Below are 24,814 nucleotides of genomic sequence, written 5' to 3' on the forward strand. Positions count from 1 at the left end.
GTTGACAAGGCCACACTGATCTGCACTATGCCATAACTTATATCATGAATATAAATACAATGCAAAAGGTCTTATATATCCGTTGGACGCAGCTTGCATCCTTCTGTGGTAAAAAAAAACGAAAGAGATGTCATCAATCAATTATTAAACACGTATTGATGTATGGTGTGAACAATACGGGTGCAGCTGAGCAGTTTGTCTATATAGATACCGCTGTCACAATTGCATCCGCGGTGGGCGCGAACAGGAAATCCGCCGCCAGAGGGCCCAAAATCGACCTTGACCTTTGGTTCACAACACATATCCACATACCAAATATTTTCATAAGCCATCCAGAGGTTCTTAAGTTATTGCTGCGGAAACTCATACACACACAACTAAAAACCATACCTCCAATTTTGGTAAATATGGGGTAGATACACAAGACTGTATGTACCGGTACTATTGGTTAGATTGATTGGTTGGGGCAATGAGTTTTTTTAAACTCCTTGGTTGGGGGTTCAGTACATGGTGAGGGGCATGGTCGCTGCTAGGATCAATAACCACTCGTCAAGACTGAAGTGTTTTTACATTGTACATATGAATTGGTTTATTTTCACTTTTGACTGCCAAATATTGATCCATAACCACTCGAGAGAAAGTAATATTATATTCAAATACGTCAAGCGTACCTCTTATGCTCCACGCAATGCTGAATGATAACTCTCCCCAGTGTTCATGCCACAGTCATTGGAGTATCGTCTAACACTTATGTCCAGCTTAATTCGATTTGGACATATTAGAAGCAGCGTACATGCACACAAAAGCACCACTCGCCCACCCGTTTCGAGAACGACAAACGCTATACTCAATCAGTTTAACAGCTAAAATGTTTAAGACAACAAATTAGATTAAACAAATTTCTAATCAAGAAAGAGAAAAGAAGCGTCCATTGCAGTCCCCCGCTGAAGATGATTGCATTGTCCTGACGCTCTCCCAAAGGTCCAGGTTTCCATCTGGCCTCGTCAGACAGTCACAGTGGACCAGACTGAGAGCAGCACCAACCTAACCCCGGACCTACAAACCCCGGACACAACCCTGCAACAGGCACAGGAAGAAAATCGTGATGCCTCTAGCACGGTAAATCAGTTCGACTTAAATCACCCATTGTTCAGTGCGTTGTACAGGAAGTATTAAATATTCAAGGCGCCCTTGTATCTACGTTACGAGGGAGTCGATAGCAACACACGCACTGCTCTATGTTTGCTGTCCGTCGTTATAGCTATGGTCAGTTGTCCCTGGTCAGTTGGCATTAGAAGACGAAGATACACTGACCAGTCTCTCTAAAGTTCACACAAATATAGTATTATACTGTTGAACGTGAATTGTCTTGTTCTTCCCCCAGCGTTGACAACCCGCCGGTGGTTTGGAGGAGTTCGGTTTTTAACGTCGTTCCGCGCTACAGAGCTTTGACCATGGCAGGGAGGAACGGACCGCTATTCGAACCCGAGGAGGTTAGTACCTTAATTTTTTTTCCAAATTTTGTGTTAAGAATGCGGCGTTTCAAAACGATATAATTTATCAAAGTATGATGTTTTATTCCTCTGTATAGCCGAAGGATTGCCGTCCAAAAGACACAAAATCGCCGCCAGCTATAAGGGATAATGGTGAACAAAACATTGTAGTATTATCCTTTATTGTTGCGAAGCTTTATTGTAATCATTTCGGAAAATATGGTTATGTTGTGTTGGGAAAATGACAATTTCAATGCAAAAGTAGCTAGGGTAAAAACGTAGGATTTTGAGAGCATAGACTGATCGCAAGCCTAGTCTTTCGCATTGGCGGTTCTCCGAACTAGTTCACATGCGAGTCATTTGTTTTCATTCCGCATTGAAAACAATGTTACCCCGCTGTCTTATTGTTCAATTGTCGACAAAAAAATCGAGCTCATCACGCTTTGCCAAAGTGGGGAAAAACGTTTGGCTCGTCTCTAAAAGAATACAGGATCTACCCAACACGTAGCTATCGGGTATGCCACCAGAGGCCCGCTTTGTATTCTTGTGTATAGGTCGGCATAGCAACAGACAAAAGCTTTTGATGACTGGCCATTTCGATGAAATAGCCTTTCAGAACTATGTCGTACATTCAGTTTGATAAACGTATTTAAGGGGAAGTATGAGGTCTAGGGTCACGTTGGCTCCCTTCACAGTAAGATATAAGAGGCAGAGTCGGTTTTGTTTCCTTTCCTGAATAGATAAAAAGTCATTCTTGGTTTTGTGACAAGTGTTTTCGTCCGCCAAGGGATAGGGAGACACTACATGGAGTGCATTGAGTTCAAAGTCTTTCAACGAGAATTAAGAAAAAAGTGAATTGTATCTTCCGTATGAAAAAAAAAAATTTTTTAACGACAAAGCAGTAGCAATCAAATATTCTATATACCATCTCATACATTTGTTTATGCATTGCAACTATGACAACAATCTTAAGAGATAGTGCAACTATGGAAAACGTGAAAAACAATTGGGAGGTATTCAGCGTTATTCAGATGATTATCTTGTCTATTACAATTGCCACAAGTTATCCAGGGTAACACATACAGTCAGCTAATACATGTGCCTTATGATACTATTCAGACCTTGTGCATATATCCCAGCAATAACGCCCCTTTTCTACTGATGCGTCGACCGTTCCGTAGCCAGAAATGTTGTTGTTAGTCCGATCAAATTCTATTGATCAATAAATAAGTGTATGTTGCAAGTTTTATGTGTTTCTTTGTCTTTCAAACCATATTTCTACATCGTGTATCATATTCAATCTATGAGGCAATCGCTCAACAGTCTCCATTCAGTGGAGATTTACCCTAAATAATACAAAATAGAGAAGAAAGGCAGTGTTTTAATCGGTACGTTTGTTGTATTGCTACCAAAGAGACGAGTATGTATTTCCTATCAAGAAATCACAGCATTGATTGGAGTAAACAAAGACTCGAAATATATAATGGCTGCAGAATTCATATCTAAAATCGTTTCGACGGGGCAACACGCCACCACGTAGTTACCCATTGTGTAGTCGTCTTCTCCTTTCCAAAGAAATTGTTAGGGACCAATAATAAGCTTTATTAGTTCACTTCAAAACATGCCAGGAGCGTCTGTCTCCCGTCAAAAGCACCTGACGGTGTCGGTGTGGTTTTTGCTGATGCTGTATGAAATGTCAGCAACAACACACGAGGCGTCTTGTTTTAGCTAGACGGCCATCAGAAACCAAGTACAGTAAGAACACAGAACGTAATAAGCAACAAAACGAGTCTAACCTCTAAGCCTGCAGTGTCGGATAGAGAGTCCAAATTCTCGCTTTCCACACCATTGTCATAAATCTCAACAATACGGATCCTTTAGGGTTTTTAGCTAAGGCGGGTGGCTGGGAGGTGAGGTAACAAAAACTTGTTATGTCGCACCCAAAGGACATGACTACAGTTGTTGACATTTGCGTCTCAAATAAACCTACTAATAAGTGACGGCAAATGGCACGTAAGTTATGTATTCTAAGGGGTGGGGCCGGGTGCTCCAGAAATGTGAATTTGTACTTAAAATATGTGGCTATCTATAGCTTTGCAAATTTGTAATGCTACCATATGATCCTATGCTGTGATACAAACATGGGAACTTGAGTCCCCATGGCTACATAGCCTGGTCACTGGTCTCCACTAGGGATTCAGGGTGGATTTCCTCGGCACTATAAGCTTGTATACATCTTCACCTGGTCAACTAAGCGCAACCCCGTCATTTTTGCATACCCGAATTCAATTTCAGCCCTAGTTGCTAAGGGTCTTACTATCACAGCGAGGCCAATGCAACATTTCCAAGGGAGCAAGTTAAACCTAATCTCCAGGCAGATTTACCAGTGGCATAAGGTAGTATCAAAGCTGGCTAAGTAGTACAGCTGACCAAAGGGAGTCATCAGCCACTGGTAGTCAAACACACTCCTAGGCAGGCTTCACTCCTCTGGCAGCTGTTGATACTATCTTATGCTACAGTAGGATCTGCTTGGAGGTTAAGTTAAACCTGGGACCGGTGACTTGTGCGAGCCCTGGCAACAGTCCGGGTACCAGGCTACACAGAGGCTTGTGCCCCCATGGCGACCCGGTGTTTCGTAGAAAACTAATCAAGAAACCGCTAATCACGTCACCAGCGGTGAGGAGAAGACGACACCTGCGTACCTTTGATGATAACTGATTTCATTTCCTTTCCCCACAGAAGGGGGCTAATTAGCATAACCAGCGGACACTGACAATCGCTGACCCTAATCTTCAAGCATCGATGTATAGTCCGGCACTTAGTTTCACGCGTGTTTTATGAGACATCCTATATGTCTTCTTAGTGGTTTTCCCTCGTCGCCTTCCCCAAATATATGTGTAAAAAAGGTTTGCTACGTTGATATTTGCTTGAAGTCCGAGATTAGGTTGGACGTAAAAACGGAGCAGCTAGAAGACATTATCACACTCTAGACCTCTACTTGGAGATGATCGTTTAGATCCCAACGACTTTTCCTATCTTAGCTAATCAGACAGGGATACGCCCAATCTAATAGTGGTTTAAAGCACATCATGATAGATATAACGGTGTTGTTATCAAAGCCATGATAAGGGAAGTGTGAAAGATCCGTGGAGTGGGGGGCAAAATAAAGAAAATTAAACAGCGAAAAGGTCTCCTTTTATTAATTTTCTTTGTCACGAAAAGGTCATTAGCCATAACTTATTACTTAAAAAATGTCCTTCACCTTTTTCAATTGTACGAATCGACATCAAGTATCTAATATAAAACGGTTCAAAAGTATGACATATATGTTGGCCCCCTCACTGTCACGCCGTTTTCCTTATTTTCTTGACTATTTGATAGATTGTAAAGAAAGCTTTTCGCAACTTTGAAGAATGGTGAACCATCCCTAACGCTTTGTATTGCCAGTATTTTTACGCTGGCACGTTCAGTGGTTCGTCGTGGAAGAGATTGTCTGGAAGAGTATTGACGTTGTTTTCTATACAAGGATTACAATGACGCAAGTATTACGGCAGAAAAAAACACACAAAATGGTATATTCACGCTTTGATTTAGTCTGAGAAGTGACACTGATATGACAACGATATATTCACGCGAAAAAAAAAGCCCGATAGATGTTTATATTTTGCACAGTTGTACGTAGTTGTAAAGTCCACAGTTGACGTGATAATCAAAGGCGAGATAATCCCGTCTTAACATAGACGGCATCAACGTAGCTTTGGGGTTCAGTCACTAAAAGGAATACTTCACTGGATTGCCAAACTGTTTCTAGGATCTATTAAACTAGGGGAATGGGGTATTTGAAGTGTGTTGAAGACGTGCGGTGTATTACGGAGGGGTGGGGGTTGTAGTAATCAAGCAGGGCCGCCGACACGATTTTTCTAGCCAAGACAAACACGCCAGCCCTGTCATCATGAATCACATCCTGAGACTGACAGACAGCATTGTGTGAATACAACAATGGGATATAATAGAATAAACAACAAATCTTTTCACTATAACGTCATGTGAATATTTGTTGAGATTGGAGTAGCATAAGATGTGACGTGGGGAAAGGTCGCCTATTGTACGTACTGTCACGCGCACGTCTGTACCTGTCGTCGGGCGGTCAGGAACAATATTTCCCAACGAGCAATAACCCTAGTACATGTAGTATGAACGACAACTAGACAGCTGGACAGACATGATAGCAAATATCTCTTCGCCAGTCCCCATTGCATGCGGAGAGACGCGGGGCACTATGGGTAGTAGTCTGTGTGACACAAACTCTGATGTCATAGGCTGTAACTGGTTCCTCCCCGTTTGTAGGGGCGGGCGGCTATAAGCGAGATTTAATCAGGCTACACGTATATGGGTAGCAGAGGGGCAAACGACGTAGTTACCTGTTAGTGCTGCGATCTGGTCTGTTTCATTGTGGAACTTCTGATGTTTGCACCCATGGTGCAACGGATCTCTCAGTATGCAATGGGGACCGTGAAAAACTTAAAGTCATGAAAAGACATCGAAGTTTTATAAACATGACTGGTCAATCTGTCGATTAAACGAAGGGCAAGACCCTTACCCCTGGTAGTTTTTTATGGTATTGCTGTGGGAATTCCAGTTTTTAGATCATTTGCTCAGGACATGCAATGGTCATGTATGGCTGTTGGATACTTTTGGGCCCTCTATCACATCATTTTTGAAGTCCAGGGATATCTATTTTGTTTTGAGATTTTTTTCTTTTTTCTTCCATCTCATCTCATCTCGTCTGTCTTGCAATATGCAATTCCTGTACAAGCTAGCATTAGCTTTGGGGAATTAACTTCACGAAATGATATTGTAGAGTTAAACTAGACAGGCAACATTTGAAAATGCAGAATGTTTTCCCTGTTGCCTTTTGTGATCTTTTGTCAAACTACTCTTACACGATACCATTGGGCTCGCCCTATAGTATCATATGCGAGTAAAAAAAAACAATACAGGTTGCTATTACAAACCTGTAATTGTTCAAGTTTACTGTACAGTTAATACTCAGTTCATATGCTGATGTCAGTTCTCATTGGTTTACGGCAGTTCTAAGCTCTGATTGGTTCCTGACAGAAGAAGAAGAAGAAGAAGAAAGAAGAAGAAGAAGAAGAAGAAGAAGAAGAAAGAAGAAGATCACATCAGCAAAAAAAGAATATGCTGTAAAGGCACAATCCGAAAGGCAATGCAGTATTATTTGTTTGATCCCATGATGCTACAACTAAGTCAATATATAACTGCCATCGTATTGCCCTCGTTTTCTTGTCCCTATCTGACGATGTTTTTTCTTCTTTCAAAATGCTGTGTAGTTCGATCACACACCAAACATGAATGGCGCGGGGATCCAGGCACCGTATCATACACAGTTCATCGACGGGGATTGTGATGACAACGGTAAGTTCAAGTCTCCTCCAGAAACCGGGATCAACGGTTTGTCGTTCAATTGCGTTTATGTAACTCAATGCAAGATGAAAGCAATGTTTGAAGATGTTTTCTGGTACTGCAGTGGGACTTGGACTATGGTCTTGTTTCTTCGTGTCTTTTGATGTCAGAAAAAAGCGGAACCCCAGACAGCAATTCATTTTTTTCTCACTAAATGACATCTAGGTTACGGGGGACCAACAATTCCTCCCTGGTCACCAGACGACGGTAGCCAGTCACACACCACCAGCCACACCGGCAGCAGCACCAGTCAGCCGCCACTCAACAACGGCTCTGCGTTCATGCAGCGACCTCTAGCGACGCACGAAACGCCTTCACTGGGGTCCAGGGCTAGGAAAGGCCGTCCGACCACGACAGGACTCTACATGAGGGTCAACGAACAGACGGTGCCCTTCCAACGCCTGCGACAGGCTCCGCATCCAAAGCTCAACCAGCTTCAGAACTCTAGTCGTATGAGAGGGCGCCTGACTGGAGGTACATTCGTTTTACATTGATCTCTCAAACAGAACTTGTGGAACGAGTCGACCAAAGAGTAGAAAGCAAAGGCGCTTGCTTCTTTCAAATATCTAGGACAGCTAGCGTGAATGTATTATTAAGTTAAAATTCTCCCACACCTTTCGGTGTATAGGTCGGTGCCCTTCTCACCTTTCGGTGTATAGGTCGGTGCCCTTCTCCGTACCCATAGCCCTTGGGCCATACAGTTAAGCATTTTAAACAAGGGGCTGGCCAACCGTCATTCTCTTTTCTAAACGTGCTGAACAGAAAAACAGTATGACGTCTATGAACCATTTTTGATTGAAAGTCTTTGGTATGACTTTCTATGCATTGAATGCATTTTCCTCTTTTAGATGAGTAGCTACTGACAGGAGAGTCGAAGCACCAATAAACACCTGTCCAGGGTTTAAACCAGTAAACAGCATTTATAAAAAGATACTCTTGTAGACTGTTTCAATCTTATCCTATCCTGTTCTCCAGGAAAGGGAGTACCAGGAGGCGCGGACAGGACGCCAATCTCGTCCGAGTACGGCTCGATGTACACCAAGACGTACGGAGCAGCGCCCAGGACGTCGGCGGGTTCTTACAAGAACAAGGTTTACTGGTACGAAGACAATTTGCAGAAGGTCAAGTCCAAACCACTCCGACATTCATCAAAAGCCCCTGTATAACAAACAGATCAGCTTAACACCAAGCAGACGATGTCAAAAATGAATTTTTCTTAATTGAAGACTCGTGTATACTTTGGTCAGAATTCAATCGATTATACAAATTAGAACAGTCCAATATAAACATGTTATGTCAAAAAAAGGCTCGAGACAGAGCATCTTCACACATTCCCGGCTCAGTGAAACGAGTAGGTGCTGGCCGCCATCTTGGTGTCCTTGATTTGCATTTCAGTGGATCGTACCTGAAGGGTTATACAGTGATTAGGTTTTAGACAAGATTAAGATATCTTCTCGTATGTTCTTCTGTGAGTCGTAGACATTCAACTGTGATTCTGTGAGAGGGTCAGAACGTCTTCAGATATCCTTAAACGCTCGAGCTATCATATACTGCCACTGACATGCAAATAGTGACACCAACATGGCGGCGGGCAAAACGATGACGTCACATGAAAAGGCTTTATAAAAACACAGTTCAAGAAGTGCCGTTTGGATGTTGAAACACGAGCAAAAGAAAACTGTTATCTCAATGAGTGTATCACGCCGCGTGGTGTGGTTAATATTAGAGGAGTGCTTACCAGCCAGTGCCTCATTTTTAAGAGGCGTCGGTGGTAAATCTTGAAATAAGGGGTAAGGTACAGGCCTACAGTGTTGTAAATTGCGGTGTATAGGTTGTAAGAACGGATTTACTGCACTGTGTCATACAATAAAGGGTCGATTTTAATCCCGTGTAAAAACACAAATATCTTCAATGAAAAGGCGGCTTGTGTACATTATTCTTACACATGACGTGACACTGTGGGTTGAACGAATGATGGTTGCACTTGTACGTAAAGCCAACCATTCACCTGTTTCCCTTGACTCACCAAATGTATGGCAAATGTCTGAAAGTGGTATTAAAATGGTAGTACCTGAGATAGGGTTAGTCGTTTTCATTGTGATTCATTTTGCCTCTTCTAGTCTAGCATGTCAAGACAACTTATTTAATTGATAATACGTATTTGATGATTATGTGTTCTAATATAGTGAAATTTGATGTTGGGTGATGCAGCTTAAAATAACCACACACACAAAAGCAAAGAAACAGTCTTTGGATTCAGACGATATTTTGAAATTTCTCAACGTGCTTTACATTTCATCTGTACCCGCCATAATACAATGAATGCTGAGCTACCGGTACACCACGCCCTCATATCATTAATCTCCAAACAGATGTAAGACTTATTCTCACAATTATGTGCTTTTGCAACATTTATTACGTCTACCTAGCAGTGCACTTTTATCTAGTTTAGTGAGAAGTAAATACATTTGATTGATTGAATAAAAGATTGATTAATCAAATACGTAGAGAGAAGGCCAAAAAACATTACCTACAAATGACTAAGGGGGTTTGGGCATATATTAAATATCAGCCATGTTTCTGTATCTGCATCTATATTGCTGGTATAACCAACCTTCGGCGTAACACATATACACCAGCTTCAATATGTAATACGCGATGACGATAATCACAAAAGTTATTGTTCTTCACAATCAAAAATTATTTTTTCTATCGCAACATTCATTGAAAGACGTGGTGACGACACTCTCAAGTCGTTTATTTATCTTTCAAAGCTATGTAAACGAACACTAACTCAAAGAGATCGCTATAGAAGATACAAAATAAAATGAAATCTAAAAAAAATTAGAAAAATACGCACGTGTTTTGAAAAGAAGAGACCAGACAATCTTTGTTGCACTTACAAGTCGTGTCAGACGTTACATAACGTCCGTACACGTGCCTACAGGTCAAGGTGCGTCGGTTGAACGTCTCAGTACACTCATCAGCCGTGCGTCATCGTCGACAGCTACGCACAACAAGACTACCTTTCTTTCCTCGTCTCCTCTTTTACTACCTTGTCTGCTAAGTTTTAAACCCGATCTTCTCACCTCTTCAGAACGAAGCGTTGCTTGACATACAAGAATTTCTTCGGTTGACAGGTAAACAATGAGACAGAATTTCGTATTTTATTACTGTATATAGGTGCGTCTAAGGGAGCGGTCACACGAGTACGTATGTGTATTCAAATCCGTATACGAGTTCCGTATTTATATGTTTTGTTTGTGGTCGAAAAAGTTGACTTTTCGGTTCGATAAACAGGCTGTACGGTAAAAGTCAAATTTTATGTGACACTATATAATCTCTAAGTAGATTTACCTGTGGCACAAGACAAGTATCAAAAGGTCCAAAAGCAGTATCCAACGGGCAACCGGGCACGTAGGACACTGTCTTATGCCACCTGTTGATCTGCTTGGAGAATAAGACCAGAAACAAGCCCACCCTTTTCGGTCAAATCTTGTACGACAAAAGCACGACAATCCTAAGATATTCCTCAGTTTGTGATCGTACGACTTGACTACGATTTACTCCAAGTGCATGTAAGATCCTGCTCCGTAGTCGGGCGTATGCTTGTTTTTGTGGCATATTGTAAGTTCTTTTGCGGCATTTAGTTTTTTAGCTTTCATAAAGAAGGCTGCACATTTGTTTTATGAGATTAGTCAGACTGACACATTCGTGAATTCCTTTCTTACTGAATGTTATCATCTTAAGTAGTGCATAGAAATATGCGTACAATAAGATAGAGATAATGACTGTTCATAAAATGTAGCAAAGCGTCCATAATGATAACTCAGGTACAGAAATGATATTTTGATTTCTCAATCGTTTAATGCCCATGAACTGTCTATTCTTTTAGAATGATTCCATCCACCGTGTTATTCAATTAACCTACATCTTTATAACCATTTCACCTATTCATTTTGCTATAACGTATTCTAGTTTACAATAACATAACGTACTAAAGACAGACATAAAAATGAGTAACTATCGTCGAACTCTCAAGGTGAACTGTCTTGTCTACAAGAATACGACAATGTGAAGAAATTGGACGCGATTTCTGAATGAAATCTTTGATGAGTCACCAAATATTGTCAAATTTAACACACAAACAGACCTGAGTGTCTGGTCTGAGTTACCATCAACTCATTGGCAGAAATAAATCTTTAAAAAATGCCGATTGTTTAAGTAGGCCTAAAAAAAGGAAATTTTGCATGTGGCCTGATCTACAAGTTAGAAAAAAGCCATTAACCCCGAATGAAATAACAGAATAAGACAGCCTGACTTCGTCAACTGCGGAGAATGTCTTAAATGTTTTGATCTGTTTCACTCAATGTTTTGCACTAGTAATGCGATAACTACATGTACGACCTAGTTTTACAAAATTCAAAATGTCTACACAATTTTCAACAAAACATGTCATATACAGTTGTGCAAAGTCCCTTAATGTAGTTTATTTGGTTCAGCATAAATAAACCCCAAAGCATGAGGAACATGATTAACCAGTCAATTTGCGCTTAAAATGAAGCCCCGTCCCTTCCATATCCCCTCATTACATCTACGTGTTTTTCGTTTAATTTTTATGTGTAGGTACATTCTTTTTTATTCCATTTCTACTGCCATGTCTTCGTCTAAAAATCGCCCTCGTTTCTACGCAGCGTTTTGTTTATTTAAGACATGTACAACGGTTGATGAGTCTAGGCAGAACTACTGAATGATTCAGGGGAAAAAGTATATAGGTCTCGGCCATATGTGTTCAAAAATTTTGCTTTCAAGCTGTGTGATCCGCCCCTTTCTCCTCGTCCCACAAAAGACAGGATTAGGTAACGTAGACTAATCGACCAAAGCTGAGACGACAGTGACATTTTTTGTTCTTACGCCGTACAGAAAACGTGGCGTGACGAGTCGACGATCCTCCCCGTAAAATACTATCGCACTTTCCCTCTCCTCCCCAGTCGTAAATATTGATTCAAGTTCATGCTTCTCGTCAGAAACGGAGGGCTGCGATATTAGTCTGCAGGAGACACGCCTGAAGAGAGAGATCACATTTACGCCGTCGTCACAGCTGGGTGTGGTACGCTTTCCTCCTTCCCTCCACCATGAGTGCGGCCCAGTTCTCCATGCCTCCGATGAAGGACCACCCGATATACCATGGTCGAGTGTACGAGGTACGAAAACAAAGAGCAGCATTTCTTTCTAGCACTGTCTGTTGTTTTTTTTCTTCTTTTTTTGTGTGTGACGAACATACTAGTTCAGCAAATATTTACTTCGCCCTAGTTGCAAACTCGTCTCGGCTTTTCCTTTAGCGACCAATTTTTGTTTTGACGTATTTGGTAAAGGTAATGTCGTCGCTGTTAAAATTACGCTGTGGTGTTGGGTGGGCCACACGGTATCCTGAAGTAATGCTGAATGTATCATTACACCCCCCCCCCCCCCCAAAAAAAAACACTTGATACAGTGAGTGTCTGGCTACAGCGGTTCTGAGATATTGGCAAGGTTTTTGACTTGGCGGGAGTCACCATATGGCAGACGGTTGGTCTAAAACGTTTACCAGAGGGCTGGCCACGTGAGGCTGTACACGTGCAGGGTTGTTTTGCAGTGCTGTAGTCCAGACACAATTTCCGTGTCGACTAAGTGAGCCATCGAGAACCCAAAATGGCGGATATTGAGTGGTAGCGCGTTCATGTCGACAGAGACATCGTGTATATAAAGTACCCTGCACGGCAATGTCATAAAGTCCTCTAGTACACATTTCAGACCAACTCTCCGCTAAGGCTTAGGTCACATTTCCAAACCGGGACCTGACCGGGATGTTTTAAGGAACGAAAAATTGAAATGTATATCATGAAATCAAGGCCATGAATCTGATTCTGACATTTAAAAAAAATCTTTACGTCTGTTATTTATTCTTTTCGCTCCCGAATACTGCCCGGCCGGGCCCCGGGTTGGGAATTGGGACCTGTCAAAATACTACCCAGCACTGAGAACAAATCGGGCCCTAGTTACCGGGAAATTTGTTTAATTAGGGCGTACTTTGTAACCGGTATTTGAGATTTTACAATTAACAACGTCTGAAATAAAACAAAACGACAACAAGAAAGTCTGAATAAAAAAAAATCACAGTCGAAAAAAACATCTCTACTTCTTTTTCCTTCGCCAAGCCTAGCGTATCTTGTTTGTGTTGAAGTAAGGTTTGTAATCTGATTTCTGTCCAGACGGCGGAGCCGGCTTCCACACAACCCGAGGTGCCCTACTCCACCGCGTCCGATCATAAGTACATGGAGGCCCACCCCGTCACAGAGCTGCCCTACGATGACCACATGGTCGTGCCTTTCAAGTTCAAGGATACTACCCACCACACCGAGAACTCCACAGATCAAAGGTAGATGTTTTCGGTGTCTCTTCACAACGTACAAAAGAAATTTGATTTTGAATCTGGGAATTTTCAAAACGCGCTCATCAACAAAATACAGACATGTTCTCTCCTTGGTGCTGAAATGCCTTCCGCTTGCGCCGGGGGACATTTTTTTGCCGCCCACGAGCGCGCGTGTGTGTGAATATGGGTGTGTGTTTGCGCTCTAATGTGTGTATGTGTGTGTGTGTGTGTGTGTGTGTGTGCGTGTGTGTGTTTGTGTGTGTGTGTGCGCGCGTGTGAAGTTTTATGGTGTTAACTTGGCCGGAGCGAAAACAGTGCAAGCTTGAACAGCTCAAATTTCCTTACTTATTTTGGTGTGAAAGGACTGTGACATGAAGTAAGGTAGGGCATTTATCGTCTTCGAAATCTATTGAACACTACAAAGTTGAGACAGCAGACGTCCAACAACGGTGTAGCGCTGAGGTTACCAGGGAGTGGTGAAATATGCGTGGCTGGTGTTTATCCGTTGTTTTGGAAATTCGTGTATTTATATACATATGTATTATAAGGCATAGCATAACATTCCGGAAAGGCTATCCAACTAGCCGGGGGGCCAGTACCAAGGCCGTTGAACTCTGGCTACTTCCAGTCTGAAAAAAAAGTGGTGCAAGAGCCTTGGCATTCAATTCAATGACGACAATATTCGGGGTGAAGGAATCGCAGTTTGCAAATTTAATCTGGCGCTGTGTTCAAAGTGCCAAGAACGTCGCGTCAACACGTCAACAAGCACCCAGCTTAATTCCTGCACGTTCGACAGAGTTGCATGCAGACGAATCGGTGATTAATTCGCGATCGCTTCTCTGAAAAACAATCTGTGTAAAAGTAGCCCCCGCAAGCGTCGTTAGAGGGATCGAGGTAGTGCGCAATTAATGTTTAGGTTACAAACTACACTAAAGTAAATGGAAAATGTGACGTGTTTATTTGTTTTGAAGTCATAAATGAAGCAGTGAATTAGAGTGATTGGATTTGAACCTTTGTTGGTTCATGAAAGCTCAAATCGGACCGCGGGCCACTTTTTATTGATGCCATAAGGAAAGAGACAAGGGTGTAGTATAACGTCATACAGTTTACCTCATTTAAAGTCCTATTGAGTCTTATAAGTCTATATACACAGTTTTACATACATATGCAAAACTTCCAATTTGTCTATCTTTTGTCCTGTCCCAGATGAGGGGGCCTTGATTTTTTGCTGGCAGATTTTGAGCTTTTGATATCAGGAAAAAGTGGTAACTGCATGGTCATTCTGTAAAAATCTTTTACAGATGATAACTGAAGAAAGGACCAATGATTTCGGGCATGTAGGTAGCTTATAAGTTATAGACTGAGATGTATACAATTAAATGAAACCCATGCAGACTTCATCCACTTAATCAATAAGAAATTTTCATAAAAGAACTTGTAACATTTGTACTTCAGGGCATAACAGTAACAGATGCCAATTATGCAAATAAGGGCCTAATATGCATAATTGATGTGGAAATTCCATAGTTTTGTAGGATACCACGCATGTTGGGAGATGTTGCATATTATGGTAGCACAGGAGCAAACAACATCATTACCATGACAACTGGTTAGTCGTGCAAACATAATGTGTCTGGTCTATGTTTCCTTTGCCTTATGTCCATAGTGCAAAGGGATGTAGAAATGATCTACAGCACCCCCTATGAAAATTAGCTGCTGATGTTTTTGATAATGATAACAACAATTGTTTAGGTTTCATCAATCTTCAAATACATTGCAGTGCCGTAGGGTGCTGAATTGCATATTCAGGCATTCAAACAAACTTTACACAGGTATTGACAAACTTATCATACATAAAGTAATAAAAGTGACATTTTACAGGCAGGACATTCACAATCACATAGTGATTTACAATTAACATGTAGTAATGCTAATTCATCTCTATCCGCAGGTAACCTACATCCGTTATTTTAAAAACAGGGTCTTGGGGGATATCAAGTCCTCAGCCAGTGGTTTCAAACTGCAAAATATTGCAAACCACCGTCCGTCAATCCTCAAATGCTCACTTAAAAAAAAACGGATATAAGTTACCCAGCGGATAAAGGTGAACAAGCGTTACATGTCAGACTCTCTCCCAACAGTCCCCGTGAAGGGATCTGCAAAATCTGCCACGAGGGCGAGACGGCAGGCCAGCTGATCTCGCCGTGCCAGTGTACGGGCTCGCTGGGCCTGGTGCACCGCTCCTGCATCGAGCTGTGGCTGTCCTCCTCGGGCTCCACCACCTGCGAGATCTGCAACCAGCAGTTCCCCATCACTACCAAGTCACGCTCCTTCCTCCAGGTCAGTTTTACACAATGAACAGAATTATGGGTGGGTACTGGTATGGTTACTGGTTACAAAACCATTTTTTTTCTTGTTGGACCGGTCCAGAAAAAAATGGACCTGAAAAAAATCAGTTGATCGGATAATCTGGTCCAATTGACTTTAATTCAGTCAATTGATTGCGATTTTCAGGATGTGAGGGTACTCAATATTCATTTAGTTCATTTCAGTTCAGACCAATCAAAATCCTTCCCACACCCATCAGCATATAGAGCAGTGACCATCTCCTTTTCTGTAGCCCTTGGACCACACAGTTCTGCAAGCACTACAGTGGGGGCTAGATCCCTGGTAGTAACATAGAAAGCATAAAGGAGGCTGTAATAGAAAGCAGATAGGAGGATGTTATCAAAGGTATCCTTTGTTTTGTCTGAACCCACACTCTAAACACCATAAAAACTGGTTTATGTTCTTGTCCTTATGTTTTTTTCATGTATACTGTAACGTTATATTTTACATGTAAAATGCAATAAAAAAAATTTAAAAAAAAATTTAAAAAACACCACAAAAACTCACAAATAGCTTCTTGCGTTATGCTATTAAACGACAAAAACACTACCATAGCCATCGCTTCTTGGGGAAGGCAACTAAAACTTCTATTCATTCAATTTCTGACAGTGGCTGAAGAACAAGGACAACACCATGGAGAAGCGCACGTTCATGGGAGACACGGTGTGCTTCCTGTTCATCACTCCGCTGGCCAGCGTCAGCGGCTGGCTGTGCCTCCAGGGCGCCATCAACCACATCAAGCACAACAGCCCCACCGAGGCCGGCGGGCTCATCGCTCTCATGGTGGCGCTCTTCATCATCTACTTCTTCTGGTCCATCGTGAGTACGGATTCTGTATTTTCAATAACAACATTTTTTATCCACAGATCTAACCATATATTAGCCTCCACCACGCCTTCCTACGGGGGTGCGGGGATCGTAGAATTTGGCAAAAAGATTTGGAAGTTGGCCAGGGGAGTCAGTCCATGCTAAGGTTAATTTTGCGGCAGGCCAATTCCTCTGGTAGCAAAACTCTCCTGGCAAATTTATTCTCTCTATAATCAAAGCAAGTCTCATATAGAGTAACCATATCTACCTTCTGGCCACATAGTACTTTTCAGATCCAAACTTTTTGTGGTGGTTTTAAGTTGGTGATTAACAGTCACCATGTGAAACACAAAAAATAGAACGACTGTCAAAATTTCAAGTCAAAAGTCACAAAGTCCCATACTTTCCCAGGTGTCGATCCGCTACCACGTGACCATGTGGCTGAAGTGGCGCAAGAAGAGCCCAGAAATCCAGCTGATCGACCTGGCTGTCCGGTGCACCAAGACCCCGACCCACAGCCCACAGCCCAACAAAAAGGACCCAGAAACTGGCTTCTAAACTCTTCCCAAGTGATCAGCTTGCAGTCAATTTTCTAATTGGCCATCAGAAGTTTGATGATGCTAGGGACACATTTCCAAACCTGTGCCTGGTGCCTGTCCAGGCAACTTGCAGGAAAAAATAAGTATGATAAAATAGCTTTTAATTTTTCTTGATTTGATTTTACTTTTATATTTCATTCCTGCCAACAGCCCGTCCAAGCCTTGGTTTGGAAATGTGATCCTTGCATAAGACCACATACATACCAACCATGGTTTCCCCAAGAAATATCAGCAAATGGTCTATAACTACAGCAAATGATCTGTACCTAAAGGGAAAGTGTAGTGTCCACTATCAAGACTATTCACTTCTTATCATTCAGCCTAAACTCTCACTCTACCTAAATTCTAATATCTATTAGTGAATGCAGCCTCAGAAATGGTAGCGATCAAACAGTTTGACATATACATGTATCACTAAAATGTAAAGTGGCAATCAGATAAAAAAAGCTCTGTATCATTTTTTCTTCACATTTAAGACATCTTTGTAAAGAGTATGTACTCACAATTATAAAAGATCCAACTGTTACAATTTTGCAAGAACAGTCACAACAACCATGTCATCCTGCAAGTCCAATGGGTCAAGGATGTGTAGTCATGTATAAAACTGAGGAGAAACACAGGAACATATTTCTGTGTTCCAATAATTCACATAAAAGCACTGTTGTGTACAATCAACTTTTCTTTTTATCTCAGAGAAACAATCTAAACTCTATTTCAATATCACACAAATGTAATGCATAGATTCTCACTAAAACCAAGGGCTCAGTAGTCTGGTGCCAGCTGTGTACAGCTTTATCCTTTTTCCAATGATCACTCCCTGACTTATGGGCTGTACATGGCCGGATATCAGGCTACACTTACAGCCTTGAAAAAATCATCATGTTCACTCAAGACAATTACAGCAGAAAGAAATAGCAAAAAGCAGGTAGATTTCTAAAACTGCACTTTAACTTCACACATGATTTACTTACTGTTAATCGAGGGAAAAGTTCAATAATGGACCTTTAACAGATTCCATTGCATGCTGAAAGATTCAGGCCACTATGGGACAAACAATATCATTTCCATGACAACACATATGTTGTGCACATGCACTGTGTCCAGCTTGGTCAATGTTGTCATGGTAGTGATTTTGTTGCACCCCAGCTACATGTACCCATAGTGCCCTGCATTACCCAGCAATGAGAGGCTATATGAATTTCATATGGTGAAATTTGCTGACTTGAATGGCTGCTAAAGCACTAAATAAGAGCAATAGGCAAGAATGACAATTTTGCTGCACAATAACTATTTTCTGTCAGATCATGGTATAAACAAGTTATATTCATTTGCTCAATAGCTTTACTCTTACTTGCTTTTCAACGAACAGATGACTCAGTTCAGTTTCACAGTGACCAGTTAAGAACTATTCTGAATTTCACTTTTTGTATAAACAAAAGTTATTTCAAGGAGAGAGACGAACACTATCTCCCAAATGGAACATTGTAGATGTGAAGCTTTGTTTTTTAATGACCAATGCAATTTTTTCTGTGCTTGCACATCTTGAAACAAGAGCGACGCTTGTTAAAGAGCAGATGACCACAACAATTGTATCAAGATTTTACTTGGCAATTCTATAACATTTATAAGATGATTATCTTCAAAATAAAGTTTCACTTTTCACGAAATGCCATTTGGGTCCATGCAAGGAAGTTTAGGACAAACCTTTGCATGTCTAAAAAGCCAAAGATGCAATCTGAAGGAAGACTTGAACACTTGAGGATGAAATATTTTTCTAAAAGATGTTTTCTCTAAGTTCAAGGTATGAGCTACTTTACTTTTGTCTTAGAAAATGCTTCACCAATCCTAACAGTAAGTATCATTTAAATGTGAAAAAGATTACATTGAGGACATTAGTGGAAATGTGATGACAATTTGGGCATACTTTTGCAGCCATTGCTGATGAGTTTCATAAATAGAAGAGATTTAGGACTACAAGTTTAGGGTTTCTGGACAGAATATTCTGCAATTTCAATGTTTGTACAATGATATACAGAGCTGCTAGCATCATTCATGTTTAAATGCAAACTATTTGTAATCAGTCCCCATGGGCAAATCTATATGAAAGCTTTAGAAAGCACCCTACCAGAGAAAGTCTGGCTAAAAATCTACATCTTAATTGTTTGTGCAACTTCAAGATACAACATGCTGTTTTTCTTCATACTTTTTACTTTCAGAAAAGAAAAAAAAACATTTCTCATCCAGATCATTTTTCAACAATTTCTCCTTAAAAAGGGTTAGACCTCTGGTATTTAGTCCCGCCCATGACAAAACTAAAATCTTTAATATAGTCTTTAATTACTTAAGAAGAAAGCTTTGATATATATTATTTATTTCAATAATTGTTGATGCCATATTTGCTGCTATTATATTGTGCACGTGTTACTATGTAACATTAAAAGATCAAAACTGTAGTTGCAATTCTACCGTTTATGTTTCAGTATCACCAAGACTACAGTGCACGTGAACTAAGGAACCAAAGTGCCATTTTTAAATGTCTTCTTGAATGTAAGCGACATAGTGCTGAATTTGTGATAATTGAATTAGCTTGCCATGTAATGGCCCAGTATTGCAACCTGCTGTACTTGCTAGCCTTCGGAGTTGGCTACATCATTGGCTACTATTTGCCAGAATTGATCTATTTTGTCATTATCCAGGTGCCAGAAATTATCAAGAGTAAGTGACACCTACCAGCCCCAAAAATAGACCTCTTCATATGTCCCATTGCATGCTGGGAGACACAGAGCACTGTGGGTAGCTCAAGGGGCGCACAACACTTTTAGCCTGTCTGGTACACATTGCAATGTTACATTGCAATAACCCAAAGTGTCAGAGCTACTCATAGTGCCCTGCTTCTCACAGCAGTCAATGGGACCTGTAAAACGTCTATGGACTCAATAGATCCAACTTCATAAATCAAGACTGGTATCACTTAATCAAAATCTTTGAACTGGAAGTCCCAACTACTGGCATCTACATACTGTTCTAGCAATATGTAGCCCAACCTGAAGGCTGGTGGTGTTCTTACATCAGTTCCAGTATGTGAAGGATATATATTCTTTGATGTGCAAAATGGATATCATGTGATGAAGGTTTTAGGGTGTGTGTATAATATCAGAAGAAAGACTTTATAATGACTATTTTTTCTGGCTAATAGAAAGTTCTAATGAACTGCTTGTATGAAAACTTCTTGCGCATCTTGTTCTTTGTGATGTTTGATTTTTTTTTTTAAATAATTTATTCTTACAAATGTAGGTATAGCAAGGTCAAGTGAGCCCCAGCTACACTAGTTTTTGGCTATTTAGGAGCGCAGTGCAGCTTTGCTATGGTTCGTGTTATCACCTAAGCACACCAGGTCACCGTTCTTCATGATAAGTATGTTAGGAGGTCCGTCTACTGTAAAGGTTTTACATACATGGGGCCGACTTTTTATTTCTCCATCCAAAAGCATGAATGCAACCCATTACAGTTGTGTCGAACGGAACTCGAACCATAGGAAAGCATGTTAAAATACACTGAAACAAGGCTTCAGAAAAGCACTAACCCCAATTAAATCTTAAAAATTTTTCTCCACCAGGCACAAGGTCATCTTTATAATCATTTAAACTTATTAAAAGAAAACAGGGTGTTGACCGGTTCAAAACTCCGAAAAATGCTCCTCTATGAAAGAAACCTCATCTTTGACCCCCGTTTTCTCCTGATACCAGCCGTATGACCCAATAACTAAAATCCTTCCGCGTGCCAACTAAACTGAGCAAATTTTGACAAAAATGAGTTACGCCTAGGCGCTACCTGTTCCTTCTAACCCAAAAAGTCTCCACGTTGGGCAGAAATTTTCAAGGAAAAAGAAGACTTTCAAGGATTTTAAGAGGCGCTTTTTTAAACGTGTTGCCATACCTTCCACTGCGCAACTCCACTCTGACGTCTGCCCTGAAGGGTTACTGACTGCTTGCACCACTTCATCCGGTAGTGGAGACCAGCCTTTGTTCTCCAGTCCAATAATGATGACTTCATCGATTTGAGTCTTAGACCAATAATTCTTGCAAAGAGTTGGTCGGGTATAGCCACTTCAATCGTTTCTGAGGATATTTTTCTAGAGTCAGGTGTTATTTTGGGTCAAGGCTTGCAGGTTAATGCTGACTTTTCTGAAAAGTAATTGGAATACATGTTGGGACAGGAACAAATAAGCGACATGCTTCTTTCTGCTCAATCTACCTACTTATGTAAGTAGATTGTCTGGCACACGATCGTACAAGGTGGCAGAGGAACATGCATTTGTTGACAGGATATCAGGCAGTAAGGCCCAGGGATACAAATGTTGTTTTAAGATACCCAATGTTCTCATTTGCAATATCAAAATTGTTATAAACAAATGCTTGGAGGCAGCACGTGATAGTTGGACGATGGATGAGCGACTAGGCGCATGTCCACCCTACAGATGGTCGTTTGATTCCCCTTTTCAGAGCCCACTACAATCAAACCCTGATAGACAAACATAAACAAACCCACCAACCTACATGTAGGTCCCTCTTAATCTTATGTTCACATTCTGTTGTGTTGCAGACCAATCTAAACAAAAAAGGAAAAGACAGTCCCTATACCTACTGACCCTATTTTTCAGGACCATAATGGAAATACAGTATCAATTTTCCAAGGACTAATTTACATAACCCCAGACAGTTGGCGGAAAAAGTCCAGTTAACAAACTAAACACTGAACATACAGTAACTGCAAATTCATTTACTATTTTGACAGGGACCCGAATTCCTGTTAAGAATACGAGTTCCTGTTTCACAGTGTTTTAAAATCACTGTGAACTATATATAATAGTAAAGAAGTAATAGTAATACCATTCTTGGTGTCATGACTTCATAGTGGGGAGGTGACTGCCAAAAGTTAAAGGTTCACAGCATGCTGTCTTAAATTTTGTTCCTATGATTGTTACAACCATGAACTTAAATGCACTACAAACTGTGATTATGTGCTATGGCCTCAATAATGACTCAATCTGTAGTAACTTATGCCACCCAATAGGAGTTAGTTTTGAGTCTGAATGGTCTAAAACAGTACTTAACAACTGACAACAATCAGTCAGACATAGCAACATGGTCTGAATTTTCTTAAAATACTTGGTTTATTTGCCTTTTAAACCATACAAATTAGTACAGAAGCTGCCAGCACACGTTTCCTGTCACAACTTGTGCATGATTCCGCTCATCTGATAAATCCTTTGCGATATGTGAACGTTTTTCATTCGCTTGCCCTCTGTGTAATTGGTTTAGTGCCCGTATAACTATGCCAAGATGTTTTGAGGGCACCAGATTTTCTACAAGTGACAGCTCACACACCAAGCCAGGTGGCAGTAAGCAGGGTAAAATCTTCACCACACCATCATTGCACAAACTTTTGGTCTAAACATGGAATGGTTTTTTTAGAACTCTAAGGCCACAAGTCCTGACTTTCACTGCATTAGCTTCCTAAGAAAGATGGCGTGAACAATTTTGACGTAGCTTTTTTTTTTTCAACAATACAAAACGCCATTTAAAAAAAAATGCAAGGGTTATGACAGGAAACCTGTTGAGGTTTTCATTCGGTACACTGTGGTTAATAAGTGACGCTGAAGTTAGTAACTAAGTAAATTGTGGCTTACAAAGAAATGCACAAAGAAGCACAGGCATAGGCATGCACATCTGCACAATACTAAATACACTGTACCATTACATATGAAAAAGTACCTACAGAAAGCCAGAGTTTCTATGCAGTACAAAAAAACAACTTAGAATCATTGGATAATTCATGAAAATCATTCTAATAACGAGACTACTAATAAAGCATGCATAACTTGGGATACAGAAGCTTTAAAAATTTCCGAGATACTGATTATCACAAATATGCAAATTACCACCTTAATCTAAGAGGAAAAGCTCCACAGTATCAAGATATAAATACAAAGGTCCCTTCTCTATAAGCCCAAACTACAAGGCTCGGCCTACTGCAACCCTACAAAATGCACCCTTAAGTTACCTATCATTGTACAAAGTGCCACAGACAACCCCACCCCCTACCCTAACACCTTAGTTATCATACTTTGGTTTTTGCGTCTTCACTGCACATATATACTGTAGTAGTACTCCCTAAGTACATGGTAAGCAGGGACTATAGCAACTAATTGTTTCGCTGGATCAACGGGACAAAAATGTGTGCCAAACTTTGTGCATGTTTGACCAATGATCTCAAAATGGCTCAAATCACTGCTTTTTCTAATACATACAGTTCAACATCTGCTTCTATTGAGTAAAAAAGGATGGAAAAATTTGCACATGTCCACTTATGGCTATGAAACACTTACTACTTAAGATGTGTGATGCAAACTATGCTAAGTTTGTAATTGCTTACAATTAGCAATGCTGGTTTGTAGCATGCGTTTTACAATGAGATGACAAGAAACTTGGTCCTCATGGTATGAATACCGAGTGATAGTACATGACAGAAGCACTAGGAATAATTGCACAGCTGTAACAAACCAGCTTTTACAATTCTACTGAAAGAACTAAGGCGTTCTCCGAGCGAAAGCTATCGGCGTCCCAACCATCCCTCACAGAATGAATACAATACTGGCAAGAACACATCAATATTTCAAAAACAGTTTGGAAAAATGTTAGAAATCTTTCACCTTCTGCACCAGCATTGCGAAAGTCAGTGCTCTGTAATTTACTTCAAACAATCACTTGGTTACAAATTTTCAAATGTACAACGAACATACACTCTTTCTTTCCAAATTTTGTATATAAAATCCACATTGTGTTTATGTTTATGTTCATGTCAATGAGAATAGTGGACATGAATACCTGGAATCACTTCTGTGAGAGAGATAGATGAACATTGTTCTACTTATCGCTATTGAATTGAGTAAAAAAAAGGAAAATAAAAAAAATGGATCCAGTATAGTCTAGACTGTATTGACGTGACAGTCTCTGTTGTCATCACATGATGCTGCAACGCTGTCTTGGGCTAGCCGGGTCACCCTAAAAGGCAACAACAACCAGGCGTTAACTTTTTTGAATTATCATTTATGCTGTTTCCACCACCTCATAATTAGCAGCTGTAATCTCCAAGCAGATCCTACAATGGCATAAGATAGTACCCAACTGGTCAAGGAGTGTAGTCAGCCAAAAGGTGTCCATATGCTCCGGTAGCAAACACACTCCTGAGCAGGCTTCACCCCGTTTGATACTATCTTACGCTACCGTAGGATCTGCTTGGATATTATAGCAGCTGTGTTGAAATGAAGAGCATTTTGCAATACAGTACACTGGTGAGTGGCGCTGAGGTGGGCATTTACTTTTGGTTTTAAGTTCTGTAAGTCATCTGTGAAAGTTCATCTGTGTTGGGAAGTCATTCTGAATGGGAGTTTATGCAGAAAGAAGGAATCAATGAGGCCATCTGCACAAGGGCGTTACAACCATCCCTCAACAGAGACGAGGGGCGCGATCTGAATGAATTTTTAGTCTAATTTTTAGGGTGGTGGAAAATACAGATACAGTAACTCCGATTCAGAACAACCAATAACACAATCCAGGAAAACGTGGGTT

The 24,814-nt window shown here is 40.7% G+C and overlaps 4 protein-coding genes across 8 annotated transcripts in view; 2 read left to right on the forward strand and 2 right to left on the reverse strand.

Annotated features, from left to right (window-relative positions):
- The window catches only part of LOC118409729 (3-oxoacyl-[acyl-carrier-protein] reductase FabG-like), an 876,245-nt gene that overhangs the window by 499,756 nt on the left and 351,675 nt on the right, over positions 1-24,814 (reverse strand). The window lies entirely within an intron of this gene.
- On the forward strand, positions 911-8,183 carry LOC118409737. The gene is made up of 5 exons (XM_035811019.1): positions 911-1,119; positions 1,385-1,493; positions 6,845-6,929; positions 7,143-7,451; positions 7,953-8,183. Exons 1-5 carry the CDS (start codon positions 1,106-1,108, stop codon positions 8,141-8,143), a joined length of 708 nt encoding a protein of 235 aa, XP_035666912.1. The 5' UTR covers positions 911-1,105; the 3' UTR covers positions 8,144-8,183.
- On the forward strand, positions 11,704-19,413 carry LOC118409731 (E3 ubiquitin-protein ligase MARCHF3-like). The gene is made up of 5 exons (XM_035811012.1): positions 11,704-12,181; positions 13,229-13,395; positions 15,531-15,729; positions 16,387-16,596; positions 16,996-19,413. Exons 1-5 carry the CDS (start codon positions 12,113-12,115, stop codon positions 17,140-17,142), a joined length of 792 nt encoding a protein of 263 aa, XP_035666905.1. The 5' UTR covers positions 11,704-12,112; the 3' UTR covers positions 17,143-19,413.
- The window catches only part of LOC118409698 (lamin-B1-like), a 23,097-nt gene continuing 20,616 nt past the window's right edge, over positions 22,334-24,814 (reverse strand). For all 5 annotated transcript variants that reach the window (XM_035810939.1, XM_035810937.1, XM_035810936.1 and 2 more), the window contains one exon: positions 22,334-24,247. In XM_035810939.1, the coding sequence (XP_035666832.1) occupies positions 24,206-24,247 (42 nt within the window). In that variant the 3' untranslated portion in view covers positions 22,334-24,205. The remainder of the gene's footprint in view (positions 24,248-24,814) is intronic.

This window comes from Branchiostoma floridae, chromosome 2 (assembly GCF_000003815.2).
Source record: "Branchiostoma floridae strain S238N-H82 chromosome 2, Bfl_VNyyK, whole genome shotgun sequence".
Taxonomy (NCBI): Eukaryota; Metazoa; Chordata; class Leptocardii; order Amphioxiformes; family Branchiostomatidae; genus Branchiostoma; species Branchiostoma floridae.